The sequence below is a fragment of the Varanus komodoensis genome, unplaced genomic scaffold (assembly GCF_004798865.1).
Source record: "Varanus komodoensis strain SLA01 unplaced genomic scaffold, ASM479886v1 scaffold17, whole genome shotgun sequence".
Lineage (NCBI taxonomy): Eukaryota > Metazoa > Chordata > Lepidosauria > Squamata > Varanidae > Varanus > Varanus komodoensis.
Window position 1 is genome coordinate 20,864,654 of NW_025335505.1, and position 21,747 is coordinate 20,886,400.

General features: G+C 40.1%; 1 protein-coding gene across 9 annotated transcripts in view; it reads right to left on the reverse strand.

Moving 5' to 3' along the window:
• Nucleotides 1–21,747, reverse strand: part of SLC66A2 (solute carrier family 66 member 2) — a 90,301-nt gene that overhangs the window by 38,402 nt on the left and 30,152 nt on the right. For 7 of the 9 annotated variants that reach the window (XR_006414358.1, XM_044426553.1, XM_044426551.1 and 4 more), the window contains 2 exons: nucleotides 18,694–18,827; nucleotides 14,899–14,952 (listed from right to left, as the gene is read on the reverse strand). Coding sequence is in view for 8 of the 9 variants with exons in the window: in XM_044426553.1 (XP_044282488.1) it covers nucleotides 14,899–14,952; nucleotides 18,694–18,827 (188 nt within the window). In the remaining variant the exon portion in view is untranslated. The remainder of the gene's footprint in view (nucleotides 1–14,898; nucleotides 14,953–18,693; nucleotides 18,828–21,747) is intronic. The other 2 variants (XM_044426554.1, XM_044426555.1) reach the window with 1 other exon arrangement.

The following is a 21,747-nucleotide window of genomic DNA, read 5'->3' on the forward strand; positions in this document are numbered from 1 at the left end:
ATGCGCTCCCCAGAGAGGTCCGCCTGGCGCCGTCGTTATTTGTTTTTCGGCGCCAGGCTAAGACCTTTTTATTTAAAACTTATTTTAAGTGTTAATTTATTATGTAGAATTTTAAAAAAATTTAAGCCGAGATGCACCAGGTTTTTATATTTTTAGTGTATAACTTTGTTTTTGTATAATTTTGTATGTTTTTGTTTTTGTTGTGAGCCACCCCGAGGCTTTGTTGCAATGGGGGCGGCATAGAAATGTTTTAAATAAATAAATTATAGGAGAACTAAAGGTGCCATCTCACTTCAGCATGGACATTGAGCCTCTAACGCTTCACAAAGCTCAATAAGGTAGACCAGTGGCCTGCTCTGCAGAGGTCTGGTAGAGGAATCCCAGTGTATAGAGCAGTGAACGTCATTGTCATTTTATTTATTATTTATTTATTAAAACATTTCTATTATTTATTTATTAAACATTTCATTCGAGTAGAGTGAGCGATTAGAGGTTCCAAAATTTGTAGACCAGCAAGTTCATAAACCAGGGAGATTGCCTGCATCACCCAGACTACTAGCCTTTCAGAAGAGACAGGGAGCCCTGTCATGGATTCAGCCCAAGAGGTGTGAAATATAGCATGGTGCATTAGGCTGAGCCAAACACTTTCTCTTCAATACAAGCAACACTACTGGCATTGCCTCCCCATAACACGGCATCCTGCCAATAACCAGGAGAGGGACAAGTATCTCAACAGCAGGCTCCAATGCCAAGAAAGAATACTTCCTGGCCAAGGTTAGGCACTTCCACCAAAGGGCAGTAAGGGTAATATGTGTTGCCATTGACTCTGCCCTCATGCCTTCTGATCGGCCTCCTGTTTCTGCAATTAGGCTGTCTTCTTTTCTGCCAGCATGGATCAGCTGTGGGGAGGCAGACACATCCTCTGCAGGGCTAGGAGACGCCTGAGCCAGCAAATCCTCCCATTGCCTAACTTCATAGAACACTTTCTTTTGGGTTTGTTTAGTGAACACCTGGTATCATAACAGGACATCTACTTTATCACCCTCTCCAAAGCAAAAGAGGCAGAAGGAAATTACGTCTTTTGGAGCACTTGGCTTCTACAATGGGTACACTTCTGAAAAGGTACCTAGAGGACCATGCACCTTTTGGAGGGAATCACAAAAGGAAAACATTAAAATAGCAAATACGAAGTCAAAAGGAGAATAACAGAAAAGGAGAAAGAATAAAACCTTAGCAAAATGCAGAGAAGTTCCCCATAAGGCAACCACAATGGTGGCTGAAAGAGAACTAAAGAAACTAGCAGGAACATGGGGGGGCATACACGCTAGCATGCTGGGGCAAGATTCTCATCCAAAATTCCTTAGCTATAGAAGTTTCTTGAAATGGAGTTCTGCAGAGCTCATGTGTGTGATACATAGAGACCACAAGAAAAGGAAAGAAAGAATGTTTCATTCCTTATTTAAAATAATAAAAATAAAGAACAATGTAATTCTGTGCAAATTACAATGTTTCCTGAATTAATTGAATTCCTATGGATAGCATTTCTGACTAACACAATAGTGACTGCCTTCTGGTAATGGGTAAACATTTTTATCCAGGAGCCCCTGTCCAGATACATTTAATGATCTATCAGTTTGCAATATGAAAACTGTATGGGGGGGGGGGGGGGGAGCCAGACAAGTTTAAAGGAAGAAACAGACTTATCATCTGTTCATCAAGTCATTTGGCTTGGCATAACAATACCTGAAACAAATGTAAGTATTAGCAGCCAGCACACAAGCCTGAAAAGCAGGTGAGGCTGTGCTTCGCATTTTCTAGACCTGCAGTATTCAGCCTGTGTTCTCCAGACCCCAGGGTTGCACACAAATCATTCAGGGGTTTACTTCTATCATTACAGTAAAATGGTAAGGTCTTTATTCCTTTGTTTCATTTCAAAGAGAGAAGTCTGTGACAAGGTAAGGTCTTCATTCATTTTAATTCAGAGCCTTTCAAAGCAGATTAATTTGTTTTAAACCAAAGTGGTTTCATTTGAGTAGATTCAAATTGCAAGGAATAATGATCACACATGCTTAATATAATAATAAAATGAATGCAGAACCAGAAATTTGCCTGTTACTATCAACAATAACACCAAATTTTGATTTTCTTTGTAGCAAAAAACAAGCACATCCATGTCATTAAAAAGAAGTTTAATTTTTCATATTATGTGTTAGTGATGTTATACCAAATTTAGTATTCATTCAGTAAATTTAGTATTATTTCATTGCTAAGTAATAAATAGATTCATCAATGCATTTATAAATAGTTTGTGTTTACATTGTATTAACTGTATTATTGCAAAATTAATTGTACCATTTTGCTCAAATAAAATGTATTTATTAATGGGTTCTGCACACTGAGAACGTTCCTTGGGTATCTCAAGTTTGAGGACCACTGTCCTGGACTATCCCCTATCTTCGAAGTCCTATCCCCTAATTCTGAAACTGAGTGAGCTGTTGTGAGACCTAATAAAAGCCATCTAACTACTCCCAGAGAAGCAATCCTTTTTATTCAGATTACCACAGACATCCCCATGATAACATAGTTAAACAAAGCCTGCACACTTATTGCAAGTGACCTTCACCCTGGGTCTCACAATTTTCTAGCTGTCATTTGTACAGCCCAAGATCTTGTCCATAAATTGACAGAAGCTTTAAATACTCAGCTGCTGCTGCACACGAAAGGACCACTGGAATGTTTTGAGAAACGCAACAAAGAACAAATCTACTTCTTAGGGTTAACTACCAGTCCCCTGAAATGCTTTGCAATCAACAGTCCCACATACACCAGAAAAAAGGATAACACATGTCAGATTGCACTGCACATGGACCTGGCAACCAGCTATAGGATGCTTCTAAGCTTTTGGCACTTCAGAGTTACAGAATGACTCAAATCAGTTGACTCTCAACAACACCTCCATTCCAGAAAGTTTTCTTGTGTTACAGTGACAAAAACGTGGTTGGGACCTTACTGGGACAAACACATGTGTTTTAATTCTAGAGGAGTGCGTTGAGAAGCAAAGTATAACAGCTGCTAATGGAGAATAACATTTTTTAAAGGACTGAGTAGCTCCCTTAATGAGGAAAGAACTGGGCTTTTTTATGAATTATGCACAAATTTGCTATGCTTCTTACACATATTTCATTTGCTTCAGGGTTGGGAAGAGAAATCACCATAGATGTATTATTAGAAGAACGATTTGTGCACATATAGTATACAAGGATTTAATTAGAGGAAAAAAAGACTAATTCATTTCAGTGTTAAATTTCATTTGTGCAATTTGCTGCATGTTAGCAACACATTGTTTTATGACATCTTTTGAAGACAGATGGAACAAGAAGTAATAATGAAAATGCACAAGGTTTGTCCAGCCAGGATGACCCCCCCACAAAAAAAAATCCAAGCAAGAGAAGAAAAATATGAAAGGGCAGAAATGTACAGTGCAATCTTATGTGCACAATGTGTAGAAATTAACAGTACAATCAAAAGTTAAATCCCACAGAATTAAATGGGGATTACTCCCCAGTAAGCTTTCTTAGGACTGTAGCCTCAGTAATTTATTTTCAACTGTCACATGTGGGGTGTTTTAAATACCTGAAGAATGAGCAAAGGGTCTAAAGACAGCCACTGAGATTTTTCAATCATTATCTGTTTAAGAGCTTTTTCTAATCTGCTAGGAAGAAAACACAGAGCCCCGAGGTTCTAGAAAAAAGTACTGCATACTTAATATTATGAAACTGAATGAAACAAAAATGAAATAACTCTCCAGCAGTTTCTTTAACAGTCTAGGAACTGTTTTTGCCTTCTACCAGGTTGTTTTAATCTTTTCTTCAAGTACATACCCACAAAAGCCAATAATTCAAATAATTCCCCCACCACTACTCATTATATTCAAGTAATAGTTCATGATCTGCAATAAATAGATCCTATGTCCTGCAGCAGCTAGTATCCGAAGTCTCAGGGATGGATTTTATGGGGAAATGGTTTCTTTGCAATGATTTGCCACTATAGCAAAGCCCACCCAGATCAGCACTTTAGTAGCAGCAAAGCAAAACAGATGGGGCATGCTGGAGACGTACCATTTTGGAACTCTTCACAGTTCTGGACATTAGGTCCCATCTTCACTAGGTTCTTTAAATGACTGAAGAGTCCATTTAGCACATGTCCACACCCTTGCATACACAATTCACAATGAATGAAATGGCTTCATTTGAGCAAATCCAATAAATGGTTACTAACTGGCCCTTATTCATATGAAGTGAATGCATGAAATAATTTACTCTCTTTTTCTGTCAAATACTAGCTGCAATGCTTTGGTGAAATCCAGTGGGGACAGTCTGAAGGCAAGTACAATGGCAGGAGGAGAACCATCTGTTTTCTGACCCTACCAGGGACAGCACGCAAACCCTGCTGAAATTGCTGCTGAATTTTGGTTGCACAGCAGCATTGCTATTTTAAAACAAGACCCAGAAGAGTGTGGTTTGCAATTAAAACAAGGTGTGTGCTCACCACATACCTTGTTTGAAAGGAGTAGCAAGTTGTTTTGCTGCTGCACTTGGGTGGAGGGGGGAAGCAGCAGGCTCAAAGACCCTTGGATAGGTGTGTGTTACCTGCACATCTTGTACTAGAAAATTAAGCCTGATGTTTTTCTGTACCAGCAAGTCATCTCTGACTAATGGCAACCCCTAGGAATGAAAGCCCTCCAAAATGTCCTGTCCATGGCATCCCTCCTTAGCTGTCCTAAATTCAAGGCTGAGGCTTCCTTGCTGGAGTCAATCCATCTCACATTTGGCCTTCCTTTTCCTCTTCGGCCTTTGACTTTCCCGAGCATCACTGCCTTCTCCAGGGAATTTTGCCTTCTCATGATGTGCCCAAAGTATGGCAGCCTCAGTTTCATGATTTTTGTTTCTAGGGAAAGTTCTGGCTTGATTTGATCTAGGACCCACTTGTTCACCTTTCTGTCAGTCCAGGGCGTTCGCAAAGCTCTCCTCTGGTGCCATGTTTTGAAAGCAAAGGTTTTCTTCCTGTCAGCTTTCTTCACTGTTCAGTTTTCACACCCATGCACAGTGACTGGGAATACAATGGTATGGATGGTCTCAGCCTTGGTCTCCGATGAATCATTCTTACACTTGATGTTTTTTTCTAGTTCCTCCATTACTGCCCTTCCAATTCTCAGTCATCCATTCCTCACTTGAATGGATGACTGAACCAAGGTATGTGAAATCTTTCACAATTTCAATTTTTTCATTGTTAATCATAAAGTTCTGTAATCTTCTGTACTTGTAATGTTTGTTTCCTTAATATTCAGTACTGCAGTAACGCTTTTGTACTTTCTTCTCTCACTTTCATCAAGAGTCATTTCAAGTCATTGTTGCTTTCTGCCAGATGTGGTACCATCTGCATATCTTAAATTAGTGATGCTTCTTCCAGTATTCATTCCTTCCTCTGATTCTAATCCAGCTTTCCTTATATGTTCTGTATACAGATTGAACAGACAGGAGAATAAAATACAGCCTTGTCTGACACCTTTGCCTAAAGGAAACCATTCTGTTTCTCATGGTAGGTTCTTATCCATAATACAGGCTATGCATCAGGACAATCCAGTGCTGAGGCACACCCATCTCTTTCAAGACCACCCATAGCTTCTTGCTATCCACAGAGGCAAAGGGTTTGTTGTAGTCTATAAAGCACAGAGTGATCTTTTCCTGAATTTTCTGGGTGTGCTCCACTAGCCAGTGGATATTTGCAATGTGATCTCAAGTGCTTCTTCCTTTTCTCAGGTGCGTTCTACCCATCCATATTTTAAATCCTCCAGTAATGCTTAATGTCCCTAACTGGATCAGAGTAATAGCGTATTCCTAACTCTCTCTAACCACCAATTTGTAACTATTTCTTTACAATCAGTGTGAGAGCCACTGCGATGTAGTGCTTAGGGTATCTGACTGAGACTGAGGCTTGGGAGACCCAGGTTTTAGTCCACTACTCAGCTCCATAGGCCAGTCACTGACTCTCAGTCCACTCACAGTTCACAGAGTTGTTGTGAGGATAAAATGTAGAGAAAGAAGAGTTAGTGGGCAAAAGTGGCATGAAACAATCTGAAAAGAAAAACGGGCAAGTAACATTCAATACCAGATCCTAAGCACTGAACAAGTAGCATGGAAATAATTACTTACTGCAGTCAACCATATGGAATAAAGCCAGAAAAGATGCTTTCTGTTATGGAACCACTGCTTTGGGAGTGGGTTTAGCCCCTTATTTACATTCAGAGTTCCAGATCTGTGGTTCCCACTGAAAGAAGCGTACTGAAGCCTGTGGGGAGTTGCAGCAGGAGGCAGAAGGTTAAGTCCTCAGCACTTCTTTCCTCTAAGTAATTTCTCCTAAAGTTGTGGCCCTGGGCTGCCTTCACTTTCCAAAGTGCAGATAACACAGATACACTTTTTCATAAAATCAAGCCATTGCCAGCATTAAACAGCTCGTTGCAGCTCAGGAAACATCTCGGTGTTCCTAGAGTCCCCTGGGATACCGCAAGGAGACTGGAAAAGCAGGACAGGGAAGGAGAAGGCTCATCTGTCAGGCACAGAGACATTTTAACCACAGTGCATGGTTAAAACTCCCAAGGGGTTTACTGTATTGTGCAAACCCAGCCATTGTATGGACTATTACTGTCCATACATACACACTGTATTAAACTGAAGGTAATATTACAGTAGAATCACAATACTTTGGATTGGTTTTTCCCCAGTTTGTCCAGCATGATATTTAATAACATCAAAAATCAATGCATTTTGTTTCCAGTAGAATTATCTTAAATATAGGCATATTTACCCCCAATGTGATGTAAATACTTGCTGTATGTTGCTAATGTTCCAAGCATAAGATATTAAACTCATTCTCCTCTACCCCAATCTTCACTGTCCTATTTTGTAATCCTAACTTTTGAAATGCTACAGTTTTACCCACCAGTTACAATCACAATCATAAGCCAGGATACCAGAGCAGGTGTGTTAGTCTTTTCTCTGCTCTTGCATTCTTTCCCTATTTAACTTTTCTCTATTTCACTTACACATCCTCAAAAAACCTACAAGCACCCTCACGTGGTCAGATACGACAAGTGCAGCTTTTCTAACCATTCAGATAAAATGATAGCAAATTGCCTTTTTTTACAAAAAGATCTGATTTCATCCTCCCATAATATAAAAAGACTTGTTAGTTACAAAAGCGTTTTAAAAATAAATGAACAAGTGCACAGTCTGATGGTGATGCCCATAAGCTGCCAAACTCAGAAGATTGTAGGGAGCTTAGCAGCGTAGAAGGAGACTTCACATCCCCCCTGCTCTGCAAAACCAGCCATCTAACTGCACTCCTTTGGAGAGGGACGGCGGGAGGTTCAGGTGCACCGGGGTGCATCATATCCTGTGGCGCCGATTTCTTTCACTTCCTTCCCCCCTTCCTCACTCTCCAAACCTCCCCCCCCCCCTGCAGAGATCACTCCCACAGCCTCGGAGAAGCAGCCAGCATGGTTCTTCCTAAACTGATTGTGCGGGGGGCGGGGGGGGGGGCGAAATCCAAACTCCATTTATTTATTTATTTATTTATTTATTTAACATTTTAATGGCGGCTTACGACAATTAGTTAAATAATTGTAATTTTTAAAAAAGGGTCTGAACTCTTTTCCATACTTGGGGCTGGGAATCTGAATGATCTGATGGCACTCTAGAGACTGTCTAGGGGCCCTTACAGCACTATGACAATGCCCTTTCCACAGTGTAAGTTATCACGTCATCACACCTAGGTAAATTCTGCTATGTATTGCAGTTGTGTATGGCGTGTGCATGCAGAAAGGCTAGGAAAGCCCAGACACTACGCTGGGTGTCTACTAAAGAAGTTCATTTGGACAACTTAATGTCCCGTCTGTCCTAAGAATGCAGGTGCAACTGGCAAGCTCTTCCAGCACCACTATCTGGTGAAGCAAAGAAGAATAAGCCCCCAACCTTGTTCTTTTCACATGAAAAAAAACTAACTGGGCTTCAACTTCTGTCCACAAATTTCTGGCATTTTTTTGTAAACCATGTCTTATGCTTCTGTCTACCTCAGTATATTCACTAGCCACATGGCAAGACACAAGGAGCAGAGTCACACTGGTTACTGATAGGGAGGAATGGAAAGAGTATGACTGAACTGGTCCCCATATTCTAGGACAGGAATTTTAAAGCAGGCACAAATGCAGCTAGTTAGAGCAGACAGTTCAGATAATGTCCCTGCCCAAAAAAGAATCTAAGCACAAGTTTTTCAACTTCAAGATAAGAATGTCTGCTTGAGCTTTTTAGGAGATGAGCTTAAAAGGAAGACATTGCAATGTTCTGCAAATGGTGCAAGAGCCAGAATAGTGCAGTAGTCAGAGTGTTGGACTGGAGACCCAAGAGAACTGGGTTCAAATACTCACATAGCCATGAAGTTCATCAGGTGTTTTTTACCAGTCACAGATTCTCCGTCCAATCTAGCTCACAAAGTTGCTGTTGTGATGATAAAATGGAACTTTGCAAGCTAGCTTGGATTCATCACAAGAGGAGAAAATGCAATAAATGCAATGTGATAATGATGACAAAACGAAAAACATCAAACTAAAACACATAGAATCATAGAACAGTAGAGTTGGAAGGAGCCAAGAAGACCATGGGGTCCAACCTGCTGCTGGTGCAGGACACCAAGTTGCACCATCCCACGCAGATGGCTGTCCAGTTTCTTTGTGAATGTCTCCAGTACGGGAGAGCCCATGACCTCTCTAGGCAACTGGTTCCACCCTGTATTGCTCTGACAGTTAAGAAATTTTTCCAGATATCTAGCCGGAATCTCGCTTCCCATAACTTGAGCCCATTATTCCATGTCCTGCACTCAGAGATGTTCGAGAAGAGATCCTGTCCTTCCTGTTTGCGACATACTTGCAGAGTGCTATCATATCTCCCCTCAGTCTTCTCTTCTGAAGGTTATGCATGCCCAGTTCTTTCCATTTTTCTTCACAGTGCTTTGTTTCCAGTCCCTGGATCACCCCCTTGCTCTCCTCTGCACCCTTTCCAGCTTATCTGCATCTTTCTTACACTGTGGTGCTCAGACCCAGACACAGTACTACCGATGAGGCCTAACCAGTGATAAGTAAAGGGAAACTAGTACTTCATGTGATTTGGAAGTGATACTTCTATTAATGCACCCCAAAATAGCATTTGCACTTTTTTGCAACCGCATTGCATTGTTGGCTCATATTTAGCTTGTTGGTTAGAATGACTCCAAGGTCTTTCTCATTTGCAGTACTGTTGAGCCAAGTATTCCCCATCTTGTATAGATGCATTTGGTTTCTTTCCATAGGTGGATGACTTGGCATTTGTCCCTATTAAATTTCATTCTGTTGCTCTCAGCCCAGCATTCAAATTCATCTAGATTGCCTTGGATCTTTCTGTCTTCCATGGAGTTAACTTTTCCAGCCAGTTTTGTGTCATCTGCAAATACGATTATTGTTCCATGCACTTCCTCATTTAGGTCATCAAAAAGATGTTGAAGAGCATTGGGCCCATGGCTAGCAGCACCCCACTCGCTACCTTTCTCCAATTTGAGAAGGTGTTGTTGACGAGCACACTTAAGAGTCCAATTTTGTAGCCAATTTTGAATCCACCTAACAGAACACGTCTGGCCCACTTTTTGCTAGTTTGTTTATCAAGATGCCGTGGGGCACTATGTCACACCTTAACTAAAGTCAGGAGAGATTATGTCCACAGTATCGCCACAGTCCAAATGTACGAACAAGTTATTAACTAAGTAATGTGTGCACAAGGCAATATACGTCCCCGTATGATCAGAATAGCTTTATTCAGAGAAAACTTGCACAAGGTGCTAGCATAACATTTTTTTGCCGCCCTCTCACTATCAATTAGTGATCATGATTCTCTTCAGCATTACCTCCTCCTTCCCACAGTTATCATGCAACCCCTCCCACTTTCTGAATGCTAAAAATGATGGAATGCCTTTCAAAATATTGGACTCCTGGCAGCATTCTAGTTCCAGGACACAACTAAAAACGCTTGACATCGCTTTGCCAGCAGTTGCTGTCACAGGTTTTCATGAGCAAAAAATGGCTTGAAAACATTTAAATTGCTACTTGGAATTTTAGCAACCCAGTAAAAGGAATATTTCCTCAACAAGCCTGAAGAACATACTTCAGCAAGAATGCCAAGAATTTTTAAGAAATACAGGTAAGCTTAGCTGTACAAATTTTCAGCCCTTTCCATTTGTTGTATCTGTGGCAATGTGTAGTAAGTTGGTTTTTGCACAACTATAGGCCTCATCAAATAGATGATGGATCCCCAGTTTTCAAGCTCAGCATCGTACAAAATAAGTTTTTTTAGAATCTGACCTATCCCTCATATTTATTAGGATTGGATCCAAATATTTAGTGTGCAATTCAGTGTAGAATGGGCAGTATAGGAGCATATGCAAGACTGACTCCAATCCCCACAATTCACAAGAGCAACATCTCTCATTATATGGTGTCCTTTGGAATCCTCCATATAGAACTGCCAAAGGCAAAACACAATTTATGAAAAAATATGGGGGAAGAAGAGATCTAACAAACTTCTATTTGCAGATCATATGCATAACAGAGGACTTCTGATGGCAGCCAACAGAATGTAAATGCATTGGGATTGCCCCAAAGCATTAATTACAAGGTCTGCATAATAAAGCAAAGATAGCCTCTCACAATTTAGTCTCATGCTTAAGCATTCTTAGACAATTACTAAACCAGAAGTTCCCAACCTGGGTATCCAGATGCTGGCAAGCTACAACTCATGCCAACCCTGTATTTCAATGTGTTGACTGGATTTGATGGGAGCTGTAGACCAGCATCTAGTACCCAAGACTGAGAGCTAAGCAGCTGGCCAAAGCGGTGGGAAATCCTATTAGACCAGTCATGCCAAGCCATCAAATGAAGGCATTACCTTGCTTTTGATGTTACACTACAACAGCGTTAACAAATGATTAATCCGTGCATTGACAACACTGCTGTAAAGAGTTTGTTTCTTTTGATTCAAGCAAAGTTTCCTTAAAAATGATAGTCCAAACACACTGCACACAGGTTATTTAAAGGAAACTTAATTAACCATTTTCAAAATATTACTTCTATTGACTTCAGTTAAATAACTGGTTAAAAATCAAGGCAGTTCACAGGGTTAAAAAACAGAATTAGCTCGGTACATAATTAAGAGAACAAAAGATAATCTGAGCATTCAAAGGGAGCCTTATGGTGCATAGAGTGGGATAGATAGATAGATAAATAAGGTTTGTCACTTTTGCAGCTGAAGGCTTACTTTTTCTGCAAATAACCAGTATTATCATTTTTCCATTTGAAAAATAAAAAGCTACCTGTTAGGCCTAAGAAAATCTTTTTATAATAAAGTACCCAGATAAAAGCTTTCCGTCAATTTTTCTTGTGGAGAGCAATCAGTAGCATTAAGTAGTTTGCTGGATTGCTGACAAATACACTCAGGAAGAAGCCCCAAAAGCAGAGGGAAATAGCTTAGTTTCTGGCTGGAATGTAATGCCAAAGGACAGCTTCGGTATCATCTATCCAGTTTACAGCACTTCTATGCAGATAAACCCTAGGTAATATTGTCACTCTATTATTCTAACTAGAGTGTAATAGTGGTAGCAGTTTCTAAGTCTATCAGATATTCAGACGAGGTAGAGCACAGACTTCTCTGAGCTTACTGTATCACTTTGCAAAAGGATTTAACACCCAAAACTCAGGTTTAATGAGTTTGAAAAGGGAAGCAAACAGATGGTATTAAGTTCATTTACTTTGGCAAACATGCCTATCATCAATGTGACACAGATATAACGAGCCCCCACACTATTCATAATAAAGAATATATAAATCTACCTCTATTTGTGTAAAATAAATGCTTCAAGCATTCAGTGTGGTTAAAAACTGACAAAATAAGAAGTGGGATATAGACACAGGACAGGGAAAGAAAGAAATACAGTGAAGTATGATTAGCAGTCCACTAGCTTAATTGTCCTTCCTTATCATTTCTCAAACGCCATCATTCTTGTCATTTCTCAAACACACATCCTTGATCCGTTCTCAAGCTGCCACTAACTTGCTTGTGTTAGTGGCTAGTAATATGCAGGATGCAGAAGAATGGTTAACATTGATCTGAATGACATGGCAGCAAAATAGACGTTCTCCAGTTTTCGAGCCACTACTGCATTCCTTCGTCTTTACCCATCATTCATAAAACATCATCACTCTTGGCTAGCCATGATGCAGTTCAGATTTGCTCTGCGTCAGGGCTGACCTCCAGAATCCATTCTGAACAATAGCATATTACAAAACAATGGGTATGAGTTGAGCAGTATTGTTTCCCCAATAACAAAGAGGATGAAGTATATACTGAAAACAAACACACCCACCAGCACTTGTGAGAAGCTGAGGGATATGTTTAGGTATTAAGAAAAGGGGCAGTTTGAATTACTGGTCCACTCGTTCAGCTGCTGCAACCTGCATGGGCTTTCCCATAATTTGGTGTGCCTATCATAAAACTCTTTAAAAGTACCCAGAAACAGAGATCCCCCCTCCTAAAGCCCTCTAAAGTACTCATGCAAGCTTTAGCGTATTGAAGGGACTGGGGATGGGTCCCAAGAATCAGCTAGTGGACATCATACCCATTTTAAAGGAAGCAGTACCTACACTACACCATGTTTTTCACACCTTTGTTATCAGGTACCTACTACTGCAACTGAACATCTAGAGAAAGTGATCTGGAATTAGGAAAACGCAGTGAAGCAGCCAAATTTGCTAATGACACCAAACTATTTAGAGTGGTTTATATTCATTGGAACATGACATGAAGACCAAGAAACCAGTTTTAGACCACTTTTCTGTATCATAGAGAAAAAACAGAATCATTTCTTGTGTTCTTTCCTAGTTTACAACACAATCGCAAACTCAATGCAAAGGAGCCAATTCTCTTTCACAAGAAGAGTCCATTTCAGTGCCATACAGACATTCAGCTTCTATGTGCACACAGCAGTTTATCCAACAATAAATGAGCAAGTCAGTAGCATATTTACATATTTCCTTACAATACCCTTCAAGTACCCAAGATGAATGATCCTTCTAACAATGAACGTATTTACAGATTACACTGCAATTTGACACCATGCACCACAAAGACAGGAAGCAAGAATGTAAACATGGAGTTAAGGAATTTCAACTCAGGTTACATTCTGTAGGTTAGTATATTTTTTGTGCAAGCAAACTGTAAACATTTCCAAAAGCTAATGATGAAAATGAAAGAAAAAAATGATGTTTAGCAAACAAAAGTATTTTGAAAAAAGATGCAACAGGAAGTGATACTTTGAAAAATTGAAGAATATTTATATATCCTGCAAGGTCAGAATGAGGGACAGGTTAATTCAACACATTCTTTGTTGCGACCATGAAATAGAAGTTCCTTTAGCACTCTACAAATGCTTGAAAGGTTCTCACAAAGAGGAAGGATCTTCTCAATTATCCCAGAGAGCAGGACACAGAATAAGTTAAGGACACAGAATAAGGACACAGAACTGGGCTCAAGTTACAGGAAGCCAGATTCCACCTAGATATCAGGAAAAATGTCCTCACAATGGAACCAATTACACAGGGAGGTTATGGGTTCTCCCACACTAGATGCATTCAAGATGCAATTGGACAGTCATCTGAGAGGGATAGTGCAACTTCATGCCCTGCATTAGCAGGGGGTTCGACTCAGTGGCCTGCTTCATCCCTTCCAACTCTACCATTCTCTGATTCAATGATTCTAGTGACAATGACTACAAAACAAGGATAGGTAAGAGCAGAAGGGCAGGATATTTGCCACACTGATGCAACCTGACTATAGGAACACCCATACTTGAACTTCAGACCAAAGGGGGGGTGGGGGGTGGGAGGGCTTTAGAATGCAATAAAAACAGGAACAGTGGATGATTAAGAGTCTAAGTAAGTGGCTTCCCCCTTAACAGGCAGATAGATATTCTTATGCTTAAACCTGTGTCTATCCAATGTCCTGCAACATAGGACAGTGCAAGTGGAAGACAGAGTTGAAAATACCCCTCCATTTTTTCCTTTACAGCTAAACAAACTTCTTGGCTCTTTTTAAAATTTGTTTATTCAATTTATATGACATAGGCTACCTGGGCAGCTTACATCATCTAGCTGGCTTATCCCTTGGCATCTGGGATGGTGGTGAAGAGACTTTAGGATCCTGCACATCCCGGCCTCTCCACTCCTTCCCTGCCCCACCCACCAGCATGCCAGCGAGTCTCCCTCTCTAATCTTTTACAAGGTTGTAAAAGCAACCTCTAAAGATAAGTTTTCCATGGTGGCTGTGAGAGAAAGGAGGGAAGATACATGACTGATTTCCATATCCACAGTCATAACTCTGTCCATGGCCCAAAAAGAGGAACTATGCACCATCCTTTCAATTCCCAGACACTGTCTAAGAGCTTACAGGATTGCTCTGCCTGAGTGCAAATCCTATGGTCTCAAATATAGCCAGAGAATTAACAGAGAAAAATAGCTGAGGTTGAAAGAACATGGAAGTCTGAGGAGCAAAACTGAATGCATCTTTTTTCCTTGGTCATCTTTAAAAGTATACTGAAAAGTGAAAATTTGCTATTAAGAAAAATATAGCACAGGTAGCCTTTCTGTTGAAATGACAAACATGCATTCATGTCTAACATGGCAAAAACAATAAAAAATAAAAAGCAGTGAAAAAATAGATGGCGTCCCAAATGGAAATTTCATGCAGCATGGGTTTGTAAAGTACATACCCAGAAAGGATCTCTTGGGAGGAGTTTTGATTTCTTCATCCTTACTATCTGCAGCTATATTCAAACAATGAAGAGAAAGCAAAGACAAAACAGACGAGTTTGACTCCATGTGATATCAGCCCTCTTAAGTTTGTATTAAATTAGCTCGGTGTTAGTATATCTTGCAAGGAGTCATCATGCCAGAAATAGTTTTTAGTTCCTGCGCTGTCTGCATGATATTCTCCTGGATTCTGAAGACAGGTATAAGAGTAATGGAATCACAATGTATTGTGCAAAAACACTGGAAAAACCAGAAACTTTTACATACACAGGTCTGTAGCTTGAGCTACATATACATATACAGATATATTTAATATATATATATCAACCAAACACATATGAGGGGAAAAAAGTGTTTCCAAGGCAGAACTAAATTAAAACAGCATAAGAGAGCTCACTTTGATATGCCACAAACACTGTTCTATGATCAAACCAAGAGATGTCCAAGAAATGACTATATACAATGCACCTATGTTCAACTTCTATGATTGAGATATATATGGAACAAAATATTGCATTATTATTTCAGTTCATCTGAGAAATATAGGCTACCTTCCTCAAGAATGCTACAAAACCAACCTTTTTTGAACTTATAGCCATGACTGCGTATATACCTTTGGCTAAAAACAACAGATAAATCTGTCTAAAAATAGTATTTTGTGAACTGCTCAGAAACTTTAGCTATTGGGCAGCATAGAAATGAACTAAGTGAGTTAATAAATAAAGGTCTGTATTTTGAATAAATTTTATATATTAAGGAATTTAGATATTTTGCAGAATTTCCAGAATTTATTTTGATTCTACTAGTCTTGGAAAGAGCAACCATGAATTAAGCTCTGATCAGCCCTGTAGCAAGATTCACCTCAGCATTGTCTGTAGGTTTTCAAGCCTACATTAGCACCCTTATAGCTGAGGTAAAGTACCAAATTCTGTAACCAGGGCAACTCTTCTGAACTGAACTTGCAGAATCCCCATTGTAACATAGTCAGTAATTGCTAACTGGTTACTGTAGAACCTGGATCACAGTGCAATCCTTTATGTGTCATCTTGGAAGTCCCACTGAGTTCAGTAGGTCTTATTTGCAGAAAAGTGTGCATAGAATTGCATCTTCACACATGTTGGCTGGCTCTTGTCTTTCCCTGTAAAGTCTACCATTTTGAAGTTTACTGCTTGTTACATCTACAGCAGTTTCAATGTTGTCTTTCCATGGTTTTCTTGAGCAACATCGCACATGCGCACACACTTGAAACTCACAAGCGACAATTGTGAAAGAATCCAGAAGTCAATGGGATTTCTATATAAGAGCTCCTGGCTAGCAGAGCAGACTGCTTTGGCAAGTAGATTATTCCCATAGTGGGTTTTCAGGGTCAAACTAGACATGACATGGGGAGGCCAGAGCATCCTGTGGATTGTGTGTGCATGTGTGGGGTGGGGGAGACAGGAAAGCGGAATGTAAACACTTTCCAGACAAAAACAACGGCCTCTCTGAAGCTGCTGCTTTATTTCTGTAGACATCTTCAATGGAACTTCCCTTAAAATGCAAATAGCAGTCTCAGAAAAGTCATTTTTGTGTTGATAGCCTTAGGACTCAGGGAAGAGGTGAGACAATGGAAAGAAAAACATAGGGCTGCTTCACACAATCAATGCAGCCCATCAGGACTTATTTAAACCACAGCGGGATACATTGTCCCCCAAAGGCCATTCTGAATATTCAGCCACTAATGGGGTTGCCATCCTTTGTTATGTTGACCAAATCTGGTAGCGGGTTGTTTGAGGGTTAAAACAGTTCTCAAATGACCCTGCAACAAACTATGGGTTTTCTGATAATTGTTTAAGTCTCAAGCAACCCCTTGGTTGGGGATGGAGATGGGGATGAGCAGAGGACAAGGGAGGAAGAAGGAGGAACCAATGAGGGGGGTAGCTAAAGAAACAGAAAGGAGAGGTGAAAGAGAGTTAGAGAGTGATGGGGAAAAGAGGGAAAAGAGGAGGAAAAAGAGTACAATACAAGTAGTGTGTTTATTCATGCACGGCACAGATGAGGGCACTTGCAGCATTTTTGTCATAAGGCTTTTTTTCATTTTTCTCATTTGAGCCAAATGTGTCCATGGGCTCAAAAAGTTTGGAGACTTCTGGGGTAGAATGTGACATTTCACAATTTATCACGCTCAGTAAGCTTTTAATAGAGAGAGTCAGGGTGAACTACTTTTCTCATGCAGCAAGACACAGTAAAAATAAAATAGCCAGAAATGCAGACCATGCAAACAGCGTTGAGCTAAAAGGTTTGTTTACTTTCACAGCACATTGCTTAGGACAGCAAACCTAGAAAAAGACCCACACTGAATCTCACCAAATGTGTTCCTCTGAAGGAGGAGAGATTCTCTTTTATTGCTTTTGACATTAAAATAAATTGAATCTGTTCAACTTAAGTGGAATTACATGAGTGGCAAAGTGAATATACTTCTTCACAACATTCACTCTGGACAAGTGTCCACAAAAGCACATGGAAAAAGGAAACATCTGAAAGCATCCAAGAATAACGACCAGGACTTGAAGGGATTACATGGGAGCTGTCCTGCCATGGAAGAGCAAAATTAAATAAGGGTAGCATCAAAACTGGACAAGAAAGTGAGAAATGACCCTCAAACTGGTATCAGATGGAGAAAGTATGGAAAGGCTCAATGGTTTTCAATGAACAACACAATTCTTCAAGGGAAAGCATTCTAAACATTCTCTTCTTTCAATCATATGCTATCTCTGAGCTTTAGTTTTCCAAAAGAGAACCCCCTCAGCCTTTCCATTCTCCATTCAGCACTGGCTGAAGGTTCAACATCCTCTTTGCTTTCCCTGCCACTGACCTGTGAGTTTTTCCTCTTGTGAGTCTTATGCAAGTGCCTGGATAGGCATTTTTGCATAGGTCACAGTGCATATGTAAGAACAGGAACATGACTGAGGCCAACCTAAGCCTAGAAATATCAAGGCCTAATTGTCCAATCAACAATGAGATGAAACAGGAACTTAGAAGAACTGTGATTCCCCTTCCCTTCTTAAAAAAAAGAAAATCCAGTAGCTTGATGGCTGCTTACAAGACTGCAAATATACAAGGGTAATCCAGGATCATGACTTCAGCCACATAACAGAGTATCCTTTGTAGCAAAAATATTAGAGGAGAATTAACATTTACGAAAGTTTAAATACCAGAAAGAACTTATTTACAATGACAAAAATTATTTGTATGTAGTACAATTGTGATACTGTGCCCCCTTGTCCTTTTACTCAGGATTATGTGTTACCACATCAACACAGAGCCTTCCTGAAAGGGTTTCTGAGTAGAAAAATCTACTGCGTGGTAGTTGTGTGGATTCCCAATACCACAGAAAAGCTTCATCACTGCTGGCATGGCAACTATACGGCAGAGGTGAGCCGTAATGTGGATCTGCATGTATAACGGCCTCTGAGCAGAACACAGATTGCAATGAGGCCATCAGTACAAGGACAAGAAATATCTGCACACACTAATAACTGAACAGTGAAAAGCGGGGCAAGCAGCGCTCCAGCTGCATCACAGCATGGCATATTCGGCTCAGAGCAAACACTTGATAAACAAAAACTATTTCCATTGGATAGACTGGAAACCCTTTATGTATTGGATTATCAAAAGATAACTGGACACAGCAAACACCAAATTATAATTTAGCAAGAGTAAACCTACAAAATCAAAGGAGGGAAACAGCATTATTAAAAATTATTTCAACCAACCTGAAAAGGAGCGCCGTTTTATATTCAGTTCATTTGCCACACGAACTTCAGTGCACAGTTTCAGCATCAGTAACATTGTAATTATCATGATAATGCTCTGCAGCAATAAGGGGGACTCGAAATGCCTCCCAAACCTAGGAGACAGAGAAATGACATTTCAGATAGACAACATACAAGAACTTCTACCTGTCGAAACAGCCTTAAAACCACAAAGATGTACAGCAAATAATTCTGTGATGGCTGTGTTAAAGCACTTCATATTTAGTAACAGGCTCAAGTACATCTACTTGGTTGGTGGCCATCGCATGGCAGACTGCTCTCCAACTGGTCAAGCAGTAAAACATCAGTCACTATTTCACAGAATATTCCTTAACGCAAGGCTTCCAAGAGTTAAAAAATGCAGGAAGGGAAAGGCTGTTGATGGTCATCAAGTCCCACTCCCTGCCCAGTACATGGATTCCAGAGCTAAAACATCCCTAGTAGATAGCTATCCAGACTCTGCTTCAATATCTCCAGTGCGGGGAAGCCTGCTTGCCCAGACCACTTAAGTAATTGGTTCCACTTTTGAACTATTCTTTCTATTTAAAAAAAATCTCCTAATGTTTGACCAAATTCTACCCTGGAGCTAACTTAAGTCCCTTAGGTCTAGAGTGGCTCATTAGGTCTAGCCTTAGCCTCTGGGGGAGCAGGAAACAATCTTTTTTCTTTCTTCAAAACTATGTATGGGCACTGCTTAACAAATTAAAAGTGCACGAATTTCTAGGGGCATGCAGAAAGTTCCCCAGTAGAAATGGAAGGTGCTTCAGATAGCTTAATCTGATCTGTCTCTTTCGGACTATTGGATGGAATAAAATCTTTCCCCCTTCAGACCACGGGAGGCTGGGTGTTGTGCTGCAACATGCCAAAAAGGTGAAGGTCAAAATGTCCTTTATAAAATCCCTTTGCAAAAAAATGGATTAACGTGTTTATGGACTCTTAAGCACATTGATTTTGTTAGACAAGGTTCCGCAGACTTAGCTGGATGGATTTGTTTGATGTTAACTAAAATATACAGTGGAAAAATGGTATTACTATCACAGGACAGACTGCAGTGCATACATTGCCAAATAGGATGTTGTGGGAATTTACAGGAATTGGATGAAGTTACGTGGACAGGGAAGGCCATCTTCTGCGCTTTCTGGCCTTGCATAATGCAGGTTATATTACAAAAGAGCAATCGTTGAAGAACCCAGGGTTTACTTTAGGTAAAAATTGTATATGCCAATAAATCTAAACTCATGCATAGTGATGAATTAAGTTAATCCCACAGAAACCACTAGAGGGAGATCTTTCCCCTTATATTTTAACAATTCATGCATACGCTTGCACAAACACACAAACCACCTTCCAAAATTCATCCTGAACACCTCACATTAACATATATCCACATTTCCAGTAAAGTTATTTTTAAATTAGGTGAAAATATACAACATTTATACAAAAATCTACTTATAACTGGCCTTTACCTTGTATCTCTTTTCCCAAATAGCTAATTACTAATCCTTGTTCATCTTGAGTACATTGATAGTTTAAGTACATTTAAAAATGTAAATTGTCAATGGCAATCGTGTACAGCCTATAAAAGGTACCCTAAATCAAGCATACCTAAAAGCCAAGCCCTCAGAAATTCCTTCCTCCAAAATTAGGGAGTTAGAATAGTAAGGCTAGCTGTGATGACGTAAGGACAAGTCACATTTAGCCCTCTGAAAATCAGATATATGCCTATGGTCAACCTAATAGAAATCACTTTAAAAAATGATTACAGAGACACATATGGCTACACATACAACCAGTGTCATGTTACAACATGCATGAAAGGGCCTGTTCCCTCTACATCAAAGTCTGAACCGATAACACTATTTCTGCCCTGCTTCCATTGGCTGCCTACATTCTTCTGAGACCAAATCAAGGTGCTGGTTTTGACCTATGAAGCCTTACCCAGCTTGGGACCACAGAAGCTGATGGAACTCCTCTCCCAACCACAGTCTACCCAGACATTACAACCAAGACCTGGGGATTACTTCCAACTGCTACCTCCAAGGGAGGCTCAGTGGATGGCAACAAGAAAAGGGCCTTTCCAGTGGTAGCCCCGCTACCCCAGCTATGGAACAAGCGCCCCACTAAGGCCTGCCTACCTGCAGAGTGCCAGGGTGTCCTCTACCACAGGACATTTAATTAGTTTATTATTATATTGGGGGCCTCCTAGCTGCTTAAACAAGTCTGATGATTTAATTTGCATAAGCTAGTATAGCTTTTTATTTTTGCTTTAAACTTGGTTTAAAATTTTTGTACGGTAATCTTTTGTGGTGTTATTATTGTTTGTATTTTACATTGCATTTTATGCATTTTTGTAAACTGCTCAAAAGAGCTCAGCTATTGGGTAGTATGGAAATTAAATAAATAAATTTCCTGACCGTGGATTTTGGATTTTTTCCTTACAGACCACAATGACTTAGTTTGCTTTAAGCATTAAAACAAATAAAGAAAAACCTTCTGCTCACAAATGTTCAGGTTCCTCAAGAGGAACTACCAACAATAAAACACTGACCCACAGTAAAGCTTCTCTGAGCAAGATGAACAGTCAGTTTTCCAGGGAAGACAAGATGATCACAGAAGATCCATGGGTTGTATGATCATTTGAGTCTACTATAAGCTAAAAATTCCAAATTTCATTCCTACCATGTGTCCATAAAATTAAAATTCTGAGTACACCTTAGAAAGTTCAGGTCTGATCAGATTAATCAAGCAATGTTGATTTGCCAATTACCCTCTATAGACTTATCTTGCTCTATAAAGATATTTTTAAAAGTCGTAACCCTGAACAAGGAAATGTTGTAAGTGGTAGGGGAGCAAAGGCTTAGGTCAGTCAATGTTTCAGTCAACACTGAAACACAACCCACCTGCCTTAAAACTAGTTACTAAGACCTACAGGGGGGGGGAGAGGGGGAGGGGGAGGGGGAGGGGGGGGGGGGAGGGGGGGGGGGGAGAGAGAGTGAGACAGAGAGAGAGAGAGAG